Genomic DNA, 24,873 nt, shown 5'->3' on the forward strand with positions numbered 1-24,873 from the left:
TTCCCTTCTTGTTGCTGCATATTTTGAATAGAAACAAAGACATGAATAAGCAACATTCCAAGAAAGACAGACAATTCAAGATCAAAGAATAGCAGATACACAAAGAGAGAGACAAACTAGTAAAAAAGAAAGGTTTGTGTCTCATTCAATTCAATCTCTCACACACACACCTCGTAGTGTTGTGATACATTTTCAACATAGTGAAATCTGAAATGTATATAGGTCAACTCCCTGGATAGTGTCCCCCTCGGGGCACAGATCTCCACCAGGCCAGGTCAGGTTATTATGGCCTCCTGGTGGCGCTATAATAGGCCAATGTGAAAAGGGTGCATTTGTTCTTACGCCTTTGATGGCAATTGTATGATTTGAGGCATTTTGTTTCAAAAATGTGTTTTGCAAAAATCCCCCTGTTGGTGGCGCTATAACAGGCCAATGTGAAAAGGGTGGGATTTATTCCTCAGCTTAGTAGGAAAGTGTGTGAAAAATGTCACGTAAATAGCAAGCTGCGTTCATGATTTGAGGCTTTTTGTTCAAAACGGGCCAATCCTGCAAACTTTGGAAGCTAATGTTAGCCAATTATGATGGAATATGAAATATCGGACAGATCAGTCTTGAGCACATGACTAGAGTACTGTGTAACGATTTGTGGGATATTTGGACAGAATCTGGAGGAGTAATATCTAACAATGTGTTTTACAAAAGTCGGCCTCCTGGTGGCGCAGATGTGTGAAAAATGCAGGTCAAAGGTTTTTCCTTGGCCTCTAGGGAGATGCAACGTTTCACGCAGATCAGTGCAGTTATAGGTAAACATTTGAAAATCTGCCTAATGGTGGCAGAACAGGCCGTTCTGGAAAATTTGGGACAGAGGTTCGTCGTTGGCATCCAGGGAGTGTGCAAGCAAAGTTTGGCATCGACCGGGTTAACGGTGCCGGAGATTAGATGGACGGACGGAAACACGGACACAAGGACAGAAGGAGTGCAAAACATACTCTCCCCATGCCTTCGGCCTTGGTGGAGACAATAAGCAAGACTAGAAAAGAACACTAACGTTCAAGGCAAAAATACATAATGCAATTTATAATGATCTTAAAATAGGTTGAGATAACATTGCAGGCAGTAATATTCTTATAAACAGTGTGGACAGAAATATGAATCCAGTAAATGTCATAGCATTCATTGAATAAACACAATAAAGCAAATAGCAAATAAGCAGTGCAAATAGCATAGAATTAAATAAAACAAAGGTTAAACTAAAATAACAACTATATGAAAGGCAGACTGACAGACATGCTAAAAGAGAAGAGAGAGACAGACAGATGGAGAGACTTGAAGCTGGAAGCCTCAGAGAGACTATTAAATGTCTGTCAGACCATAAACCTCTTGTCATTGGGAAATATCAATGCCTTGAGGGCCAAATTGTTCTACAGAACAGAATGTCAATGTTCAAATGAGGGGGTGGGGGGGAGTGGTCTTCCACCTGATGTACGAAAGATAGGAAACATGATCTATAGAATGTGTGTATGCATATGAAACAAGATCTACAGTACTGTATGTGTGTATATGGAGTATGTGTAACACTGTCCTACATTTATAATATTATTTCCAATTTAAGGACCACTTCTCTTGATAGAATCAGATTCTGGAGTCAAGCCCTGGCTCAAGTAAATGTACAGTGCCTCATGTGCCAGACTGAGTCTGATCCATTACTGCAAAGCCAAACTAGCTAGAATGTATGCCAGTGTTGATGTGTGATAGATGCCACACATCTACAGCAAATATACACATATGTTTTGGTCATGCTCTCGATTAAAGCAACAAGACTGTACTGTACAATACTGTCCCGTACTGTACCGTACTGTACGCTACTGTACTGTTCCATACTGTGCTGTGCCTTACCATACTGTACTGTACTGTAGCATACTGTGCTGTACTGTGCTGCGGTGCCCTGTGTAATTGTGTATGTGTGCGAACGTGCGTGTGTGTGTGTGCAGTGAAAAGGGGAGGTGCCGGGGAATGAGAAAGTTGTGATGTAATTTGCATCACAGCGAAATGTTGCGCAATAACTGTGTGTGACAAAAGTAATATTTGTACAGTAAATATGACAGTTGCGTGGATGCAATGTAGTGCAGTTGGATTCTGGGAGCGTGAAGATTTGTTTTTGCATGGAGAGATGTGTGCTAACAGTGTGGTTTGGTAGGAGAAGGAGCACGGATAAACGGCCATGTGCTTGTGTACCCCCTGTCTATTAGGGTAGAAGGATACTGGACTGCCATTTTTGTGGCAAACAAACGTTACAGTCTATGGACTTTAATGTTTGTTTGGGGTAGTAAATGACAACATAAGACGTCATCTGGCTGATACAAATACAGGTACTGCCCTCGCTGTGCCCCTCACTTCACACTGGTGTTTGTTTAGAGCACTTAACAGAATGGCAGCCAAGTTTATGGACTTTTAATGTTTGTTTAGAGTACAATGTTTATTTAAAGGAGTGAGGCGCCCCTCACTTCACACACATGTGAAGCTCCCCTCCAATGTCTGGCTTTTGAAATTCTTTCATATGGCCTCCAAGTCTATGGACTTTTAATGTTTATTTAGAGCACAGGCAAGTCTATGGACTTTTAATGTTTGTTTTTGAGCACTTCAAACATGCATAGAGTACGCAGCCAAGTCTATGGACATTCTAATGTTAGTTTAATATTACCAGAACTGTGAGGCCACTTAACACAAGTGTGAATTTCTTGTTGTTATGTTGAGAGTACTCGTGCTCTGACCTTGATGCAGAGGAGAGTGGGTGGGGTGGTAGGTGTCGGTACAGCACGTGGGAAGAGGACATACAAGAGAGTGAAAAGGTGTAGCTCCTCTACAGTCTACACTACTTCCTGTCAGGGTCTTCCATCTCTGCCTCTCCTTTACCTTCACCCCTCTTTTTTAATTCTCTGAAGTCCCTCCTCTCTCCGGCTCACTGATGATTCCTATCTATTATTCGGGTCCACGATCACTCTTGACTCTAATCTCAACCTTTTTCCTCTAACAGTCTCTCGTTTTTCCATCGTGGCTTGACACAGATAGTGTCGCCCACAGCCTGTGACCAGGGTCGGGTCCACCACCGCTCCATGTGAATCATGATGTGCTGGATCAGTCCTAATCTTGTTATGGATGTTCCCGTACCCTTGAGAGGAGCACAGAGGAATGGATGGAGCTTTATCAGATTTCACTGTGCTTTGAAGCATAATTCATGAAAGGTCATAATGTAGTGGCGTGTGTACTGTATGTGAGGTGTGTACATGCCTCAAGATGTGATGATGTCTTAATTCAAATAGTGGCTGCTAGAATTCCAGTAAAATGTGGCCATCGAGACTCCTTTTGCTGTGTGGATCTTTAGATAAGATATGGTATATCTAAAAGACAAGGTGATACACATACAAAAGCCTTACTCCTATGTCCATGGTCCTAGTATAGGAGAGATACGTACATGACGTCTATTGAACTCTATTGAACTGGCTTAAGGTTTTGCTGATTTAAAAGTAATGTTGCTTTGTGTTGAGAAGAGGATATACTGTAAGTGTATGTAACTGTTCAATATGTATTAAGAAATGCATCACTCATCCCACATGGGAGTTAATTTTGGTCACTGAGATTGTCTTACAAACAGGTGAAATACCCAACAATACTCAGCTAAAGATGTTATGGTTATTGCAGTTTGTTGGTGCAAGTCTTTGTTTACAGTATATCCAGTGACAGCTCATCATTTGCATATTCACTCTTGAGTCTACAGGGACAAAACAACTGAGTATGAATGAATGTCAGAGTTGCTTGCACAAGTTTACCTCATCACACCATTTAGTTAGTCTGTTGTCTGTCATAACAACTACACTATTTGATGTGTGCCTTTTTTCCCCGCGGTTCGCCTTTTTTAAAGAAAATAATTCAACCTAAACAGTCTCAAAAGGGAGATTCTGAATTTAGTTGAAAAATAAAAGAGAATAGCTTTATCCAGAACACTGACTTGACAAGGCTGTAGTGAATAACACTTCTCAAATGCTATCACCACATTGAAGGTAAGAGCTCGGTGTACTGTATAATCACAGACCTGATGATAATATATAGCATCACAGTACAGTTCCTACTGAGATACTTAAAAGTGACTCTTCACTTCTCCATAATGAGTGTACATTTAGGTAAACAGGCTGCTTGGCTCTCTGATGTTTTCAAAATAAGTTATTCTGTATTGACTGGGCAATGGGCATCCAGTGAAAGGCTCTGTATTGACCGGGCAATGGGCATCCAGTGAAAGGCTCAATGATTGAGCTCAAGGTTGCACTTTTATTAAGCCATCACTTCAGTGTTATAACCCTTTGGAGTTGTGGACCAATCACAGTAACATTACGGTTGAACACTCCGTGGACCTCTACAAGGTCTTCAAAACCTCTTCTTATTTTTTTATAGGATTGTCTTTTTGTCCCAGAATGTGGATGTCATGTTTGCTCCCAACATGTCATGGCGTGTGGCTCTCACTATGATTATATTTATCTTTTTCTTCCTGACTTTCTGCCACTCTCATCCTTGGTCGTGGCCCTGATGACCCACTGTGCCTTCACTCTCAAGTCCTCCTGAAACAGATGGGCACAGTTGAGGCAAGGACTGGGCAGACCGCCATCGCAGAGAGATCCACTCCTCTCCTCGCCCACTGTGTCCCAAAATAATCTCACCGCTGTCACATGGGGCACAGAATGGAATCATCCAATCTGTACCGTAGCATCTCTTTCTACTGTCGTCCTCCAACTCTCCTTATGGCGTGCTCTCTGTCTCATGGCGTAGTATGCCATGTGTTAATAGTTTCAAATAGTTTCAGGTGCAGGACCCCCAAATGTATACATATTGGACGCATGACCCCCAGTTGAGACAGATTTGTGCCAGATTGTTAGATTAGATTTAGTTCATCATTCTACAACTGTCTATAGCTATAGGTGGGAGATAACAGTGGAGTGAATGAAACCTATAATCTGAATCATTTTTCTGGGGACCCCTTGAAACCCACTCGCAGACCCCTGTGGTTCCCCAGACACCACTTTGAGAAGCACGTATTCCATAGCCTATATGAAATTAGATTGTGCCTAAAATGGCTTGCAGATTTTGAGCGATTTATTCATTTAAAGAATGACTGCACGGTATGTGTCCCCGGGGCATGCATGTTTCTTTCTTTCACACATGGTTTCCACTCGGCTCTCACATATAATAACTGCACCTCGCATTGATTTGGAGTGTTAATGGAGCGTAAAGGGCGATAGAGTGAGTGGGGCTGTTCTTAACCGTTTCCCTGCATTATTTTGGCTGTTGAGTTAAGTGAAACACGCTAATAGCATGTATTGTATATTAAAGCTAAAAGAACATATCCAGGGTGTAAGTGGACAGAACAGGACCACTGCAGCCTCATCAATCAGCGGGATTATATTCAACATGGCTTCATGGGCTTGGAATAGTCTCATTAGGACAATCGATGAGATTTACAACTCCAAAGAATACACAAAACGCACGCACGCACGCACGCACGCACGCACGCACGCACGCACGCACGCACGCACGCACGCACGCACGCACACACACACACACACACACACACACACACAGGATTCTGTTTCACCACTTCAAGGTTGTTCGTCAGACATTGACATGCTACGGTGAACTGCTTTTATATTACTACTTGGAATTCTCCTTGGTTTGTAGGCACAGACAATAATGCAGCCCAAAGTGGTGGACATTCACATTTTTATTCTGTCATAAGGGGATAATATTGATATTTGTATGAATTGTTTTGTATAACAACATTTTTATGAAGTGTCTTGCTCAGGGTCACTTTGACATGTAGCTGTCCTGTCCATGGTCTCCTGTGTTCAGGAACATAAAGACCTTGGGAGTGCAAAGACAACAGGCCTGATTATGTCGGTACGCCTGAAGGTCGTTGTTGTGCTAATCACATTAGCCGACATGGACGCTAGGCAGGACAGATGCTGGGCGAGGGGCAATAGGGTTATATTATCCTGATTAGAAGGGTCCTTGTGGAGGTACTGTATTGTGAATCTCTCCTCTCTAGGAGCTAGCAGACCTCCCTCTGTCTCCCTCAATCTATGTAGAATACATTATACCTCTCTAAGTCTTGCTCTCTAGATATCACTCTCTCTCACTCCCATCACTCTTTCACTATAATCTCCTTTTGTACCATGTACAACCACGACTGTAAGTCTGTGATTGTATTTGTGGTTGTGTATTAGTCTTGTGCCACGCACGCACGCACGCACGCACGCACGCACGCACACAGACACACAGACACGCACACAGACAGACAGACAGACAGACAGACAGACAGACAGACAATTCAATATGACTTGGACACTTTGGAGTTTGTATGTCTTTGTACATTGCTTCTGCCATTACCTTCCACCTCCAGAGGAACCCAAGTGGCTTGTTGGAGAATCATTTCCATTTTATGGACTGGATCTTTTTCATGTTAGGGTCATTGTCTCGGTTGGTTCATGCAGGGGTCTTGCTCAAATACAAAGCTTCACAGGCTATATAGTCTAGTCAGGCTATATATATATAGGCAATAGTTCTTGATGCTTCACACTTATTTAAAGGAGTGCAGTGTATTGCCAACATATTTCAGTTGTAAAAACCTTGACATTTCTAGGTCCCCCCGGTAGGAAGACATTCCTGAATGAAGTCATTCAGGCATTGTTTTGTTGTCACTTGCAGTGGCATACAGCTGAATATGGCAAACACAGAAACAGAAAAACAGAACGTATGGCGCTGCCCTATAAAGTCAGAAGTTTGAATGCCATCAATACATTCCTGCACTGGCCCATCACCCTGCCTGACATTCTCTCTCTCTCTCTCTCTCTCTCTCTCTCTCTCTCTCTCTCTCTCTCTCTCTCTCTCTCTCTCTCTCTCTCTCTCTCTGCTCCCTCCAGGGTCCTATATGCTGGTGAACTCCTCCCAGCATGCCGTCGGACAACGCGCCCAGCTGCTGCTCCAGACACTGAGTGAAAACGACACGCACTGCGTCCAGTTCAGCTACTTCCTGTACAGCCGTGACGGTCACAGTCCGGGGGCCCTGCGGGCGTACGTGCGAGTCAACGGGGGCCCGCTGGGCAGCCCCGTGTGGAACACGTCAGGTTCCCATGGCAAACAGTGGCACCAGGTGGAGCTGGCTGTCAGCACCTTCTGGCCTAACGAGTACCAGGTGAGAGTACAAGTAAGACGCGTAAACGTGGGAAGCGAACAAAGATGTTGTGGCAGTCTGACACACACACACACACACACACACACACACACACCTTTGTATCGTTCCAATTTCAGTTGCCCTCTGGTGGCGGGCGGGTGGTGTTACAGCGTGACACAGACAGACAGACAGACAGACAGACAGTTCATCTTCATTCTTCATTCTTCATGTACATAATGAGTGCCAGGTGAGACATGTATGTACATTCCATCTCATTTAGCTTTGACCTATCTAGTGTTGTCCAGTGTGAGGATAAAATGAGCTAAATTCGTATCACATTGTAAACAATCACCAGGCATGTAGTAATTTTTTTTATTTATTTATGTGGGCAACTGGACATTTCTCACTTTGTACCTATTTGACCCCTCTTTTGTGATCATCCTGAGTGCACAATTCCTTCACGTGTGAATGAGCATTAAGTTAAAATCTTCCCCAATCAGCCCAGTGGCCTAAAATGAGTTTCACAGCCCTAGTCTATGGAAAGGAGGTGCTGTTTAGTTTTATTGGTTAAATGTAAGGATTGTACGACCCTTGGAGACTGTGTCAGTGATTAACTATGATACGTGATTTATTTTTTATTTTTTAAACAATATATTTATTGACCTTCTTTTCAAGGGAATGGGTCTGATTAAGTAGTTCTGCATAAGCCACCAGCACTTAGACACAAGAGATCCCAGTCCATAAATCCAATTTATATTTTCTGCTAACTCTGCAGAGCTGTCAGAAAGCAATTAAGTTGAGTAGTGTGCATTTTATCGAGAACTGTCAATCCCTCTGACTTAATTAACTTCCATTCGGTTCCACGAGATCTGACCTTCGCTGTGTAAATAGTAGTCACTCTTTGTACAAACATGGACTCAAGGTAGGGTGACACTGTCCAACCAACAGAGTGCAATCTGACAGTGAGGGATATTTAAAGTTGACAGGAATAAACACACACACACACACACACACACACACACGTTTTTCTCACACGCTCGCACAGCAGCGGTGCAGGAAATGTTGACCTTAAACCAAGGAAAAGGACATCGATAATGACTGATGCTTGCAGAGCACAGATGAGCTTGCTCTTTCTCTCAGTTTTAAATTTGCTTGGAGACTCATCTCAGTACATTTGTCACGACACAACGATTACAATCTCTGCCGATCAATGCTGTTGTCAATTACATAGCAGGTGAGTCACATGGTGCTGATACTGCCAATCAGAGGCTTCAGACAAAGAGTACAGGAAGGAGGGAGCTGGAGATGAGAGAGAAACTGCTTTAACTGCCATTATAGAACTACTTAAAATGACTAATGGGTTAGTTTTAGGCTAGCTTTCATCTTTATACTCTTTGTGTTTATGGGGTGGTAAATTGCTAATGTTTGAGGTCCCTCTATATAGAGATATTGCAGTTTAATCTACCTGCCTCCTTGCACTTTAATTCCCATATTCAGTTATGCCAGGACAACTCCTGAATGGATAAAGGACAACTTGAATGAAGGATAAGTTATTTTTATTGAATATAAAATGAGCAATATACTTATTATGATTTGACTGCTTTTTATTCCCCATACATAAACTGCAGATGCAAAGCGACATGAGTTAGCTGGGGTGGTGGAGGGTGAGTGTTTGAGCAAGACAGCAGGGATGAGAGTGGCAGCAGCAGCAAAAGCAAGCAGGAATGTGCAGTGCAACATCCAGTTTAAATAGAGCAGTCTGAGATTGAAGTGAGTGAGTCAATGGATGAGTGGAGCTGAGGAGGTCCAGTGGTCGGCCACCAACAACTAAACTTAGTTTCTTGACAAAACGACGCTCATTTCTTTACTCCTTGCACCTTACAGCAATACAGCCCCTTTTCCTACAGTAGCTCTGAGAAGTCATCTCAAATCAACAATTACAGCAACCTGTTACCTGACGAATGAGAGGAGACTTTGGGCCCTATTTCCATCAGTGCTAAACCCCTTTTCCCTAATCTTCTTTGCCTTTTTTACTATTTTGAAAAGCATTTTTGAATAATTCAAATAGCCATTCTACAAGCTCACAACGTGTTGATACATTGGCTAGTTGAACAATTTTAATACGTTTTTCAAAATCGTGGTTTACTGTTGGCCCTGCAGTGAGCATAATGCAATCTGATCAATGAGATCTGTGGTTTCTCTCTCTCTCTCTCTCTCTCTCTCTCTCTCTCTCTCTCTCTCTCTCTCTCTCTCTCTCTCTCTCTCTCTCTCTCTGGTAGTGCCGTCTGTGATAGCTGGGGGACCTTGTTATCAAATATTAAAGATGTTATCTGGGCCCACCAAGATCCTCCCCCATTGTTTTCTTTCCAACAGCGTCTCGAAGGCCACTTCCATCTTTCCCTCCACCTCACATGTGTACCATGTTTACTGTCCTCCTTTTATACACCTTTATTTGAACTTTGAACTTTATTGAGAGGATGGCCCCTTGAGATGTGGCATCTCGTTTTCGAGGGGGTCCTATACATACAAAATACAACGTTACAGCAGTGCAAGTACACAGTACTAAAGACACAACATGACATACAGTTAGCTTGCTCCCCTTCTCCCACCCCACCCCTGACCCCCAACTCGTTTATATATGGAAATAGAGAAAAACAGTACTATAACCTGTGTCGAAGAAGTAAACATGTGAATAAGTAGTATTAGAAGCATGAACAGGTTGTTTGGAGATGTGAAAATAGGGAAGTCCCTGAAGCTAGAGAGGTAGTTGATCTGAGTGAAAGTGGAAGGTTGTTCCAGTCAGATGGAGCTTTGTAGTGAAATGACCTGCGTCCAGATACCGAAAATATTCTGTTGGGAACCATGAGATAGGGATGTTGTGTGTGTCTAAGTGGGTATGGGTATGTGAATGGTTTCAGGGACTGTTTCAGGTATGAAGGGCAGTTGAAGTGGATGCATTTGAAAAGGAATAGGTACCAGTGGTGTTGCCTTCTAGCCAGTCAAGTGAGCTGTACAATTGGCAATGGTGGGTTCTGTATGGGCATCAAAGGACAAATCTGCACAAGGAGTTACATAATACATTAAGTGGCTTGAGGTGAGTATCAGTGGCGTTTTGGTATACAATGTCGGCATAGTCTACAATGGGGAGTAATATTTGAGAAATGATTATTTTCCTCACTTCGAAAGAGAAACAGTTGATGGATGGGTAGAGTGAGCACAGGCTGCCATAGGTTTTTTTAACTGTATGATCAATATGATGTTTAAAAGAAAGTTCTGGGTCCATCGTGACACCGAGGTATTTATTTAATGAGTCCACCTTTTCAAGGTTAGAACCGTCCTCAAAATTGATCAATAAATCGGAGGAGCTTTGGACTTCCTCATATTCAGTAACAGTTTATTATTTTGTAACCATTTTTGGACCAGGTTGAAGTCAGACTGTAAAAGGTGTTGAATTTGGTGAATGTTTTTTTCGGAGGCATAAATAACGGTATCATCAGCATAGAGCTGGACTTGACAGTGGGAACAGACATCCGGTAAGTCATTAATAAATATAGTGAATAGAAGTGGCCCCAATATGGAACCCTGGGGGACGCCATTCTCAACTGTTAAAAAGTCTGACTGGGAACCTTGTAACGCAACACATTGACGCCTGTTGTGATGGTAAGCATTGAACCAGAGAAGAGCATGTCGTTGAATACCGATAGAATAGAGTTTGTCAAGGAGCTTATCACTTAGCTTCCATACCTGCTATTTTTGAGCATTCCTATGTCCAGCTTTTAGTGTGTGTGTAAACACAAACTTTGTTCTAACACAAACATTAAATGTCATTGACAATCAATGGACAATTTTGAGTGTTTGTGTAAACACAAACATTGCGTAACACAAATATTGAAGACGAAGGTTGAGGACGCAAATTATGATTGGCCGGAATAAGATCATGTATGATGATGTACGATGATAAGAGCGCCCCTCACTAAACACGGGTGTGATTCTTTCACCTTGCTGACATCTCTTTTGAAGGAAGGTGGTAAACATGAGCCTGTCAACTATTTTTGAGGGGTGCATGCAAGCCCCTCCAATACGTGTCTTTTGAAGATTGTGTTAATGTAATGGTGGGGGGGGGGGGCATGCTTAAAGCAAACATTAAAAAGTCCATATTCCATATTCTCCCCCCCCTCCCCCCCTTGCCATTTTTCTAGCTGTTTGAGGAACTATCCCTCCTCCCCTCTGTCTCTTAACAGGGAGCACACGGGCATTACCATTTCATTATGTCCATGTGACCAAAATATTTTACAGGGACAAATAAAATGTCTCTGGATTTGTATACATAGCAAGCCCTTCTAATAGTCTTAACATTACCCAGTAATTTAATAGGCTCTCGTAATGGCCATTTCATTTTTAGCTGTAAATCACTGGCTGCCAGATTATTCTTTCCTGTCCAGTGTGTTCTCTTCTTCTGAAAGTGACTAACCAGTCATTAGAATAAACTATTGGCATATGAAATGGATATGTTCCACCAGGAAAGTGGCTTTCAATAAAAGTCTGAGGAGAAAGTTTGTTTATTAAAACAAATGATCCAAAAGTCTCCTTCTTAATAACCTGATGTCCTAATGGCTCAAACAATTAAAGATTAGTCTGCAATCAATCCCTCATTGAGTGTTTTAGCTTGGCAGAGAATAATTGCTCCTTCAATTAGACTTCCAATGTATGTTTTGTAGTCTCTGTCTTTCTGTCTGCCATTAAATCCAGCCCACTGCCTGAGCTTTGAATTAAACATGGTGCTAATTAGTGATGCACGATATAATCGGTAGCATATCGAAATCGGCCATATGTGCCATAAAAATGCCATATCGATATCCAGATTATTTTCACAGATATTGATGACGCAATAATAATGTGACCGTCAATGGCTCCGTCAGGGAGAGAGGACGTGTGAGAGAGTAAGAGAGAGAGACAGAAACGAAAGGGGAGAATGCTGCACTAACCAGGTGGAAAATAATGGAGGCTTAGAAAATTACAAAAAGATGGAAACGGCAAATGCTAATGTAATCCTCCTCCTGAAACGCCTCTTTAGGTTCAGGTCGTCCAGGAAAAGAAACAGCAGATTGTCTGTGGTGCCCAGAGAAATGAACATGTTCACCCAGTTCACCCAGCTCCTGTTGTACTTCACCTCTGTCACCCCACTCCCCTCTCTAAGCCCCCCTTCTTTTTTACCCGACATACTTGACTGTCTGCCTCTCGTTTTTTACATTTTATTTTGCTGAACCTAATCTCTTCACATCCCAACCAGGTGTGTGTGTAAGGGATTTAATTTGCCCTAAGGTCACGTATGGCTCGGGGCTTCGTCACGGCAATTGTTGCTGTAATGAGAGCTCTCCCTCCCAGGTCTCTGGAGGATCACTATCTGTTCTGCTGACGGTGGAAAGCTGGAATTTGGGGCAGAGGTCCCAGAAGATGTTGTTGTGCTCGTGTGATTTGGTGTGTTCGCTGCACATTCTGGTCTGGGGGAGATAATCTCTGTATCATCGCCATGCGGTGCAGAAAAAACAAATTGGCCACAAGGTATTAGAACACATCTTGATTTATGACTGAGTAAAGACAATAAGCCCCCCAATCTGTATGACCTCAACACCCTTGAGGTAAGGCATATCACCTATGATATGCAACTGTATTTAATACATTTACCGCCAGCATTAATTAATCCCTCGATAGCGTACTGCCAAGGTTTTATCGCGTGTAACACTTACTTTGAAGAGCCAAATATCCGTAACCGAATATTACAATGACAAACTGCTGTGTGTGGATGTTGCCCGGATGTTGTTGTGTTGGTCGGTGGTCGGTGGTTGAAAAAGGCGACCGCGAGTGTCAGCCCGCCTGCTACAGCCCGTTGAAAACCCTTGTATTCACCAGAAACTGACCCCTCAATGTTGTTTCTGAGATACAGAGCTGTGAATGGTGGGCTTAGACTGGAAGTGGATGCGCGCGCATGTTGATGCGGGTAGCAACATCAGCTAACGATACGATCGTATCAAAAAATGGATTAAAGAATACAAGCGCTTAAACCCGAGAATCTCGGGTTTGGCGAGCTAGGGTACTACTAATTTACACCCTCGTGTTCCTCGTTTGTGGCGGGCAGACGGTTACGTGGATTTTCCCAATGTTGAATCCTGCCGTTGACGTGAATGACGTGAATTATAGTTTTTTATTGATTCAGAATGGTCTTGCTAATATCTACCGTAAAGCAGTGTTTCCCATCGATAGGCAACACTCTACTCTGTGTATTTGCTGAAACAATATTAATGCTTCTGAAGACTTTAAAAAGTTTGTTAGACAGATTCGTTATAGGTGATTTTGCTTCCTGATCTTTTGGGAAGTCAAAGTGTTAAGTTGCATCAGCTGTAGCTGTTATCCACCTCTAGGTCAGAAGAATATGAGAAACAATAATTCAAAGCTTCCCTTCCATCAAATGTGTGGACGGAAGGCCTTCCTCGGTGCTGGGAAAACAAACATCACCCCGGTGTCTCATAACCGTCTCACCATTACTGCGGCCAGTGATTTGATATTGATTAGGTTTGGCGGTAGGCCATGGGTTCTCGACCTTATTGTTCCACAACAGAACAATGGAGTGTTGACCTCCGCTGAGTCCCATGATCTCTGTGCCAGCTGTAGTATCCTCTGTTATGGCTCCACAGCAGCCTGCGTCCAGAATGCGGAATGAGGGTCCAAACAACACATCAGCCCTCCTGATGGAGTCATCATTTTCTCACGGCCGCCCCGGAGGATCAAAACAAGATATTATACTGTACATCTCTCTGTTCCTTTGCCTCCGCCTACATTCATGTCCCTTCTTCTCTCCCTCTTTCGGGTCACTAGCTGTTCAATGGTGTGGAGATAGTGTTGTTTTGTAATTAATGTTTCTGTCACTGAAAGGGGACAAGTGCAATAAAGTCTGCTCTGCCTCTCGGCGGTTCCATTTGAATATTGCAGTTTAGTGTTTGTCTCAGTTTGAAGCGCTGTGAGGCCAGATGTGATGGCGTCCTTCAGCTCATGTTTTCCATGACTGAATAAAAAAAACAGTGACAAAACAATCACTAGAATCAGTGAGCTGGGAATTTATTTTATGCTTGTCTAATTATTGATGTTTTTAATGAGACCGACTAATTCCCACTCTCACAGGTCCTGATTGAGGCGGCTGTTTCCAGGGAGCGGCGAGGCTACATGGCCATAGACGACATCATGCTGCTCAACTACCCCTGCTGTAAGTGTCACTTCACACACCGTTTGAAGGACAAGGAACTATTACAAGAGGCTGACTAGGCCTAGAAGAGTTGGGCCAACGAGGAGGAAATGAATGGAAGGTTGCCCTGAGGTGTCTCACAGCAAAAGGGCTCTTATAGAGCACCGAAGTCAAACATAATTTACCCATCCTAGCTGGGTCGTGTTTTTCCCCCATTCTGTATTTCCATAGACTTTTTGTCAGGTGAAACCTGACTAATGAAAGCTCATGAAATGTAGACGACCTAGTTTTATATTGCGTCAAATAAGAAATAAGAAAAAAGTCATATGGGAAGAATCAACTGACAGTGAAAAATCACGAATTGGTTACATTTTTGCCACAAACACTGTATCAAATATGAGTGACTGACTACGATACAGAGCCTCCAAACCCCTCAGTCATTGTCTCCACCAGGCCGAAGGCATGGGGAGAGAGTATGTTTTGCACTCCGTCCGTGTGTGTGTCCGTGTGTCCGTCCGTCCTTCCGTCCGTCTGTTACCAGCTAATCTCCGGTCGATGCCAAACTTTGCACACACACTCCCTGGATGCCAACGATGAACCTCTGCCCCACATTTTCCAGAACGGCCTGTTATAGCGCCACCATGAGGCAGCTTTTCACATTTTTTACCTAAAACTGCACCGATCTGCGTGAAACGTTGCCTGCACACTCCCTAGAGGCCATGGACAAACCGTTGACCTGCATTTTCCGCATCTGCCTTTTATAGCGCCACCAGGAGGCCGACTTTTGTAAAACACATTTTTTTATATTACTCCTCCAGATTCTGTCCAAAAATCTCACAAATCGTTACACACTATCTCTATGGTCATGTGCTCAAGTCGGATCTGTCCGATATTTCATATTCCATCCTAATTAGCTATAATTAGCTTTCACAGTTTGCAAGATTGCCCCGTTTTGAACAAAAGCCTCAAATATATCCCACCCTTTTCACATTGGCCTGTTATAGCGCCACCAACAGGTTGATTTTTGCAAAACACATTTTTGGAACAAAATGCCTTAAAAACATGTTTATATTAATCCTAAACATTTTGCCAAACATCTCACACAGTCCTATCCTCCTGGTGGAGACCTGTGCCCAGACGGGCACTTTTTCTAGTTTCATCCTGGAGCCGGGCCTGTCTCAGAGTTCAACTAGATAAAGTGCCCCTCGGGGCACAGGTCTCCACCAGGGCAGGTCAGGTTGTGGCCTCCTGGTGGCGCTATAATAGGCCAATGTGAAAAGGGTGGCATTTCTTCTTGCCTTGGATGGAATTGGATGATTTGAGGCATTTTGTTCCAAAAATGTGTTTTGCAAAAATCCACCTGTTGGTGGCGCTATAACAGGCCAATGTGAAAAGAGTGGGATATATTCCTCAGCCTAGTAGGAAAGTCTGTGAAAGATTTCACGTAAATTGCACACTGCATTCATGATTTGAGGCTTTTTGTTCAAAACGGGCCAATCCTGCAAACTTTGAAAGCCAATGTTGGCTAATTAGGATGGAATATGAAATATCAGACAGATCCATCTTGAACACATGACTATAGAGATACTGTGTAACGATTTGGAATCTGGAGGAGTAATATCAAAAAATGTGTTTTACAAAAGTCAGCCTCCTGGTGGCGCTATAACAGGCCGTTCTGGAAAATTTGGGGCAGAGGTTCATCGTTGGCATCCAGGGAGTGTGAGTGCAAAATCTGGCATCGACCGGGTTAACGGTGCCAGAGATTAGCTGGTAACAGACGGACGGACTCTCACACACACGGACTCACACACGGACGGAGTGCAAAACATACTCTCTCTCCCCATGCCTTCGTTGGAGACAATAAATGTGGAGGGTTTCACTGTGCTGGGTCCAATATCAACATCTGGCGTTTGGAATTACGTCCTATGACAGCCAAGTCTATGGAGTTTTAATGTTTGTTTAGAGCAATTTAAACAAACATAGAGTAGCAGCCACGTCTATGCACTATTAATCTATTAATGTTTGTTTAGAGCACTTTAAACAAACATTGTTTTGCCATCGGAGAGTGTGAAGCTTCGTGGCTTCATGAAGCATAACCTCTGAGATGAGTCGGTGGTTCTGTCGAAGAGTTTTCTTCTTTCCCCGTGTCGTTAGTGTAAACTTCAAGGACTGGAGCTCAGTATGACCCCACCCCCCCCACACACACACACACACTTACTCTTAGAAGCAGTTAACACTGCTGCTCTGCTTTGAGGTGACTCGTATAACTGACACGAGCTTGAAGGGTATTGTTCCCACTGTCCTCCACACAGCTAGGGAGTTAGCACATCATCTTATTAATATTTACATATTCCCACTGTTGTTGTCAGGAGAGGGTTTTGGACACGTGGATCATCCACAATGGATGAATGGAGCCTTTCTTGGCGTCGGATAACAAGAGGATAACAAGAGGATACCACCGGCGATGTGGTTAGAGGAACGCCGGCAGGGATAATTGCCTCTCCTGTATGTGCAGACCACCCAGCTACCCCCCCCCCCCCCCCCCCCCCCCCATCTCTCCCAGACAAGGGCAGATGGCATCTTCCACATCCTCCCACCATGACCATTAAATAATTAAGACTCTCATCAAGACCTGGGCACGATGTCGGATGCGTGGTACACGGCCAGCCCCGCATCGCTTGGCAAGCAGCGGGCACGTATAGGGGAGGAGGGAGGGAGGAAACTGCAGGGAGGACGATTCAAAGGAATGAAAGAGATTACAAAAGAACAGCAGACAGAAAGAGAAACATGCACATTTCTCCTCCTCCATCTGAATCGGGGCTAAAACACCACAGTACGTTTGACATTTCTGTTCTCCTCTCCCGAGACGGTAAGACTTTCAACTCGGCGTCTCAGTGGAATGAAATATTTATCAGCCTAAAGAGTCCCGGGGATAAGATTTGACACATTTAGCTGTGTAACACTGCAGATGATGCCAACTGTAGGGTCTGGTTCACACTCATTTCCCTGTTTGTTTGTGCTGCCTTGTCGTTAGGCATGAATTATTAATTAACCTTCAGGGAGAAAGCTTCACTGGAAGGAAACATGGACACCTGTGGCGTACACATTTTAACCACACGCACGCACGCACGCACGCACGCACGCACGCACGCACGCACGCACGCACGCACGCACGCACAGACCTCACACATCTGCTTCTCCCTGTTTGCTTAAACCTTGTTTAAGTGTCAGGTGACATGTCTCCCTGTCAATCATCTGGACTGACAGGTTGTGTTTTCAGAGCTGTGTGTCAACCTGCAGGACTGTGACTCTCACTGTGATGTTGTTCATCATAGTTTAATCACCATGTCCTCACATTTTATATATCGGGGCTATATATATATATATATATATATACACACACACACACACACACACACACACACACACACAGTATGTACACACTGAGGGCTATTCCATGTACAGTATATGAATACTTTAGCTCTTTGTTTGCTAAAGTGAAACCAGTGTGTTTACAGTATTAATAACTAATAACTCACTTTTATAATAATGTAACAATAATATTATTTTATCAATTTACACATACATTAATTAAATAAGTTTGAGTCAAGTATTATTTCAACATATATCACTTGTCACTGTGTATGTAGGGGAACCAGCAGACCCTAAATCATTTTTGTAATAACTAGTTATTTCCATCCAGCAGTTGTCATACAGGGACATTATTGGACTGATATCAAACTTCTGAGATTATTTGGATATCAGAGATTATGAGGATCAATGGTAATTTTTAAAAGTCCTGACTTTTTATGCATTTTATTAAGTTATGAATGCATTAGAGCCCTTGTGAACAATGTCATGAGTAATGACATTCATGATAGTAATGGAAAAGAATCGGACCATTAAAAGATCCATCAATAATATAACTCATCTGCTAATGCTGCAATCTGCCCTCTGCCACATGGAATTTATGTTGATATATTTAAAGATAAAATCACTGTCTTGTTGTCTGACTTTGTGAACAGCTGAGTCATATGCTCATTTTCTCTCTCTCTCTCTCTCTCTCTCTCTCTCTCTCTCTCTCTCTCTCTCCCCCCCTGTGCCTCTCTGTGATTCTCTTGCTGTCTCTCTAGATAAGGCTCCTCACTTCTCCAGGCTGGGAGATGAAGAGGTCAACTCAGGGCAGAATGCCACCTTCCAGTGTGTGGCTGCTGGCCGTGCTGCTGAGGCTGACAAGTTTCTGCTGGAGGTCAGTGGTGCAAACATCATACATCATACAGTAAACTGTACTATACAACTATACACTGCAGGCAATGTCTCCCCTGTTTGCATTATTCAGCCACCACAGTATGATTTTTAGTAGGGATGTCCCGATACACTTTTTTCGTTCCCGATCCGATCCCGATACCACAATTTCTGTGTTAGCCGATAACGAATACCGATACCAATGTTGATCTCGTGTTTATAGCTATCTAGCTATATATCTTGTGTTGTGTTTATAGCAGACTCCTCACTCCTCAGACTCCTCACTTTGCTTTCGAGTTGCCAAAACCAAAACTGCAAGTGCACACACTTGCAGTTTTGGTATTGGCAACTCGAAAGCAAATTCCACATGACCCAACATTTTATTTACCATACCCTTACCCCTGTGTCGGATCGGTGGTTAGACTGGCATATTCGCAGATACCGATATGACCTGATATGACAAATAAGGGCCGATACCGATACTTTTCCGATACCGATACAGTATCGGGACATGTAGGCGGCCAAGAATAGGCCAAAAAAAGGCAAATTACCACAAAAGACTGCAAAAAAGAAAAGAGAAAAAATCACTAAAGATATTGCTATAGAGTGTGTATTTAATCTCTCTTGGTCTCTCTAGTTCTTTAGTAACCATAACATATCTAGTTAGGTGGGTTAAACATTTCCTCCAATCAAGAGAGAGAACCCCAAAAAGATAATTTATCTTGTGTTTGTTTGTTTGCTAATTATTCTGTTTCATCACTTCCAATTTCACTTGTTTATCCTGTATCTTGTATGAGTTCTCTATCCTGATTGTATTTTCAGTTCACTAAAGATCTGTGGAAATGTGGAGTCCCTGTTGTTGCTATTATATAGATCACTTAGTTCAACAAAAAATAAATAAACACAGCACATTGAAAGCAGGTATTTTTCAAAGGATTATTAAAAACGCTGGTTAAGAAAATAAGAACTGTAAGTAAAGGCCTATTTAGCCTACATTTAGAGCATTTATTTTGGTACAAAATCACTTGAAATTGACTGTGTTTGCAACACAAGCGGTGGTTTTCGAAAAATGAACGTTCTCTGTCTTTGCACTTGCAGTCGTCCCAGAAGGTGTCGGTGTTTAAATAAAGCATTCCAGACAGTGTTTTAAAGCTAAAAGCACTGAAGGCCACAGAGGCCTGGGAGCTTCTTCAGCCCCAGTACCTTTGAAACACTGGATTAATTATTACTAGATCATCATAGAGCTCTCTCTCTCTCTCTCTCTCTCTCTCTCTCTCTCTCTCTCTCTCTCTCTCTTTCTCTCTCTCTCTCTCTCTCTCTCTCTCTCTCTCTCTCTCTCTCTGCAATGGTTCTTTTCAAATTGAGCCTCTGTTTTAGATATACCTCTTGTCATCTGAAAGATATATATATATATTCCTCAGGAAGGTCTCTCTACGATGTCTCTCTCTCCCCGGTGGAAACGTTGCTCTGTGGTCTGACATTGTTTCTTTTCTAACAGCCCTGACGAAAGTTGAATTGTAGTTCAGGGTCATCATTTCTAGTTCCGTTCTGGTGCTGCGATTATAGAGTAGCTGCACAACGTGCACGTTCAAGGCTCACATGCACTCTTGACCACCTACAGTGCGTGATAATTACGCTATAGGCCCTGGGGCCGGTTTCCTGTATTGTATGAAACCAGGATGATGTGTGATTCACATAATGGATGGCGTACCTTATTACGCCCTACCATGAAACCCTCAGGAATGTTGGCATCAGAGGGAGGTTGATGTGAAACCGTTGGTTTGGTCACGGCACAGTGACAAAGACAGATGCCTCTGGTAATTAGCTGTCGTAGCCATGCAGGTGTCTTATTATACAGTATACAACTGTGCCGTGACTTGCCTCTCATCTTTCTCCATGTTGCTATATGTCCTGTGCCCGTGTCCCACATTTAAGAGTCGGGGCCGTTCTTGCCGATCAAGCTGCCTCGGCTGCCCTTATTTGTTGTGATCTTTTTGTGTTCAATCATGTCCGCAGTGCCAGCTGCAGTCCAATCTCAGCACATGGGCTCCTGCCAAGTTAACAGATCGTTTTGTCGTTGCCTTGCCAATTAGCTGCCATTAGGTGCCAGATTGTTAGCCTAACACCTCACGCTCTCCATGCTTATTATTCACCCTTGATTTCTACCATCTCTGTTTTCTTTTGCAATTGGAATCTGGTATAAATGGAGACAGCCTATGAGAGACGCATTGCAGGCCAAGCCCTGGAGATGATTGAGGGTTATAGTGTGTTTTTGTGCAGGCGTCTTCTTCACCCTAATCAGTGTCAAGTTTGTTTACGAGGGCTGGCTAGCTCTGGTCCACATAGCTTTAGAAGGAGTTCTCCTTATCGCTATTTCCCCCACAGTAGCATAGTGGCCAGATAGTGGCCTCTCGTTTTTAGTAAAAAAATAAATATACACTTTCACTTTCGCACCAAAAGAAAGACAGTTTTATGGAGTTGAAAGCCTACGTACAGATCTGGTGAATGAAATGTTTCTATTGACAAGTTCTGTAGATGAGGGCGCAGGGGGGCTAACTATTTTTTCTTTTCTTTTTGAGTGGTGTAAACCACTCCTACAACTGGCTTTGTTAGTTTACGTGTCTGTCTGTCTGTTCGTACCAAAAAATGAGCATGGTTGCTATGGTCACCCAGTTCACACGGGTGTGATTTCATTACGTCAGACATTACGTCAGACCACAGCTGATCAGTCTATATAAGACCTTACACCACTCAGTTCACACGGGTGTGATTTTTTCTTTTACATCTGGTGGATTATTTTACATTTTGGTCAAAAACCTCGGGGCTGCGAGTGTTCCCACTAAGGAAATAGTCTTTCAACATCTTAAAACCGTCTTTGTTTTGTCTTGAACACAAGACAAATATTAGGTTCAAGGTTTGCTGTTTAGACTGTAGATGTGAAGGATGCTGCCTATTCTATAGCCTCACACACTGATGTAGACAGACTTTTTAAAATGCATTCAAGATACATTATTTCCCCATTTTCTCCCAATTTAACCCTATCCCCAACTGGGAGGAAGTAGCAGCAGCAACCTTCTTGCCCGGCTTCCCTCAATTCCCAACAGATCCACAAACCTATTGTTTGCTGGTTTCAACATCCACTTGTGTGTTGGCTTGTGAGGCGGACCTTAGCGAGACATATAAACTTCATCGCTCCACGGTACTGTGCGCCGAGAATAGCTGATACAGCCGCTGTACGCTAGAGGTCTGCTATTCTCGGTCTGGTATTCTCTTGGGGCAGCGGTGGCCGAACGGTTTGCGGAGCGGTCTTGTTATCGGAAGGTCGCCAGTTCGAATCCCCGGAACGGCACGTTAAAATTACCACCGCTGAAGTGCCCTTGAGCAAGGCATTGAACCCCTACCATGAAATGTTCTATGAGCAGGGTCTGGCTGTAAACAAGCATCTCGAGCTTAGTCCATTCACCCTGGGTAAACAAAGAACTTTGCTTTGATCTATGCGCAGATTGTGTGCGCGACACCTTTGCAGGACGGAGCATGAATTAGGCTTGTGGGCTGCAGCTGCGCGAGCACGAACAGCTCTGGTGATCCTAGAGCGCTGCCTCCGGTATTGTGACAACGACTGTAGGTGTGGTTTTGAGGACAACTGCTGTGAATTGCTATTAATGTTTCCACATAACAGAAACCAAGGATTATATATTTCAAGGGGCGAGAGATCACAATAAAAATCCTAAGCATTCTTCCTCCACACTGGGAGAAAAACAGCATCTGAAAGTTTGATGGTGCATTTTTGCACGTGAGTGCAGGGGACACTTTTCTGTTAATAATGGATTTGAACCCCTAGATGCTGTGGTGGTGGGTACCACTTCACCGCTGTGCCACCTGAGTGCCTAATGAGACATTGTTGATGAGCTTCACTAAGCAATGACATTCATGTCATGTCATGTATCCCCCCCTCATAATCACTACAACCTTAACAAGATTTCATTTGTTTGTATTAAAGTATGCCTGATTGTAATCTTGGGTGATTAAATGGGGGAGTGATGGTCCTGCTTTTGTAATTAAATGGCACACGCTTGGACAGTCAATCTTTGTAATCAGTCTAGTCAAATAAGAAGCGGTGCACATAGTGATAATTGAAATACATTATGTTGTGACATTGTTAGCGGGTTGACTTTGCTCTGCTCCGGGGAATAGATTGGTATCACTGTGTGTGTGTGTGTGTGTGTGTGTGTGTGTGTGTGTGTGTGTGTGTGTGTGTGTGTGTGCGTGTGCGTGTGTGTGTGTGTGTGTGTGTGCGTGTGCGCATGTGTGCGTGTCCTGGTTCTCTGACCCGTCTTGTCCTGTCTCTCCAGCGTCACAGTGGGGACGTAGAATCCACAGCGTCGATCAAACACCTGAGTCACCGACGCTTTGTGGCGTCCTTCCAGCTGGACGGCGTGCAGCGGGCAGATCAGGACCTCTACCGCTGTGTCACCCAGTCCTCCAGGGGCTCCGGGGTCTCCAACTTTGCTGAGCTCATCGTCAAAGGTTAGAAAACTGATAACAAAAAAATCTCTGTCAACATGAGCCAAACACTCAGTCTCTCTCTTTCTCTCATCCTCATCTTCCTCCCGTGCCATTGTATTGCTTCCCCTCTCCATTTTTCCATTTATCATTTTATTTCCTGTCTGTTTTCCATCATGTCAATCTCCTGTCCTTATCTTTCACAGCAACAAATGAGATTCTGTTTGATAATATGTTTTCTATTCCCCTTAGACGGAGCATAATTTATTTGGAATGAAACAAACACAGTTTGGTGTGAAATGTAGACAGTGGTCCAGAGCATGTTCTTCAGTGTGCGGCACGCTGTTGTACAGAAAAGAACAAAAGAGGTGACTCAGTGTTCGCTCTAAACTCTTCCAGCGTTCTCCTCCAGATGTGAGAGGGATCCATGTGTGAGTGGCAGGTGACTGTCAAGGCACGCTTGTTGTTAGACTTTGACTGGCTTGACTCTGGAGTCCTGCATCCCTCCTTCATATCACCATGATGAGCTCTGTCCCATTGCTCCACTCACTCTAACCTTGCATAGTGACGGTGCTGCTGTGACAGCCCTGCCATGACACAGATAAGGACACACCATGACCAGTCTGGTCCAACTGCTCCACTCGCAGGCAGGCGGGCGGGCGGGCGGGCGGGCGGGCGGACGGACGGATTGACGTTTCAGCATGGATAAGGTCTAGTGATACAGAGAGTTTGGTATTGTAGTGGCAGAAAATACTACACTGCCTGGAGCAAGGCTTCCACCTGTTGATTGTCTGTCAAGATGACCTATTCTTACTCAAGACCCATGTTTAGTCTTGTCCACTGACCACACCTCCAATGTATTTGTGCTTCTTCATTTTGTATAAGAGAGACTCATTTGAACAGGTCTGGAGGCTTGCATCCGTGCACCTCCCTGGGCTGGTACAGACCACTCCTTGTAATAAACGTGTACATTGTTTCAGTCCACTCTCTACCTCGATTATTTCTTAAAGTCTCTGTTTATGAGTATTAATAATCCCACTACAATTATGGCGCAGTGAGCAGCGTGTTTCTACTGTCCGTCAGCATTCTCTTTTTCAGATGATAGCGCTGTGCATATGGATCTGAGATGCTGGTCCGACAGGGACAACACCTAAACGAACTTTGGGGTAAGAGTGTTTTGACTCAATGTACAACATTTTGTATTTTGGGGCTGTGATCGTTAGAGATACAGCCGTACAAAGTACTAGTTCATCGTATTCATCGTATTTGAAAGAGCTGGTAACAGTCCCTCATCGTATTCATCGTATTTAAAGGAGTGGTGACAGTCCCTCCTCATCGTATTTCATCGTTGCCGAGTGGTAACAGTCTTTTATAGACATTTATATAGTATTCATCGTATTTAAAGGAGTGGTGACAGTCCCTCCTCATCGTATTTCATCGTTGCCGAGTGGTAACAGTCTTTTATAGACATTTATATAGTATTCATCGTATTTAAAGGAGTGGTGACAGTCCCTCCTCATCGTATTTCATCGTTGCCGAGTGGTAACAGTCTTTTATAGACATTTATATAGTATTCATCGTATTTAAAGGAGTGGTGACAGTCCCTCCTCATCGTATTTCATCGTTGCCGAGTGGTAACAGTCTTTCATAGACATTTATATAGAAAAACTAT

General features: G+C 43.4%; 1 protein-coding gene across 4 annotated transcripts in view; it reads left to right on the forward strand.

Annotated features, from left to right (window-relative positions):
• LOC306924495 (receptor-type tyrosine-protein phosphatase U-like) overlaps positions 1-24,873 on the forward strand; it is a 164,963-nt gene that overhangs the window by 63,647 nt on the left and 76,443 nt on the right. For all 4 annotated transcript variants that reach the window (XM_079503013.1, XM_079503014.1, XM_079503015.1 and 1 more), the window contains exons 3-6: positions 6,966-7,237; positions 14,393-14,474; positions 18,587-18,702; positions 23,051-23,225. In XM_079503013.1, coding sequence (XP_079359139.1) covers positions 6,966-7,237; positions 14,393-14,474; positions 18,587-18,702; positions 23,051-23,225 — 645 coding nt within the window. The remainder of the gene's footprint in view (positions 1-6,965; positions 7,238-14,392; positions 14,475-18,586; positions 18,703-23,050; positions 23,226-24,873) is intronic.

The sequence above is a fragment of the Electrona antarctica genome (genome assembly GCF_951216825.1).
Source record: "Electrona antarctica genome assembly, chromosome: 6".
Taxonomy (NCBI): domain Eukaryota; kingdom Metazoa; phylum Chordata; class Actinopteri; order Myctophiformes; family Myctophidae; genus Electrona; species Electrona antarctica.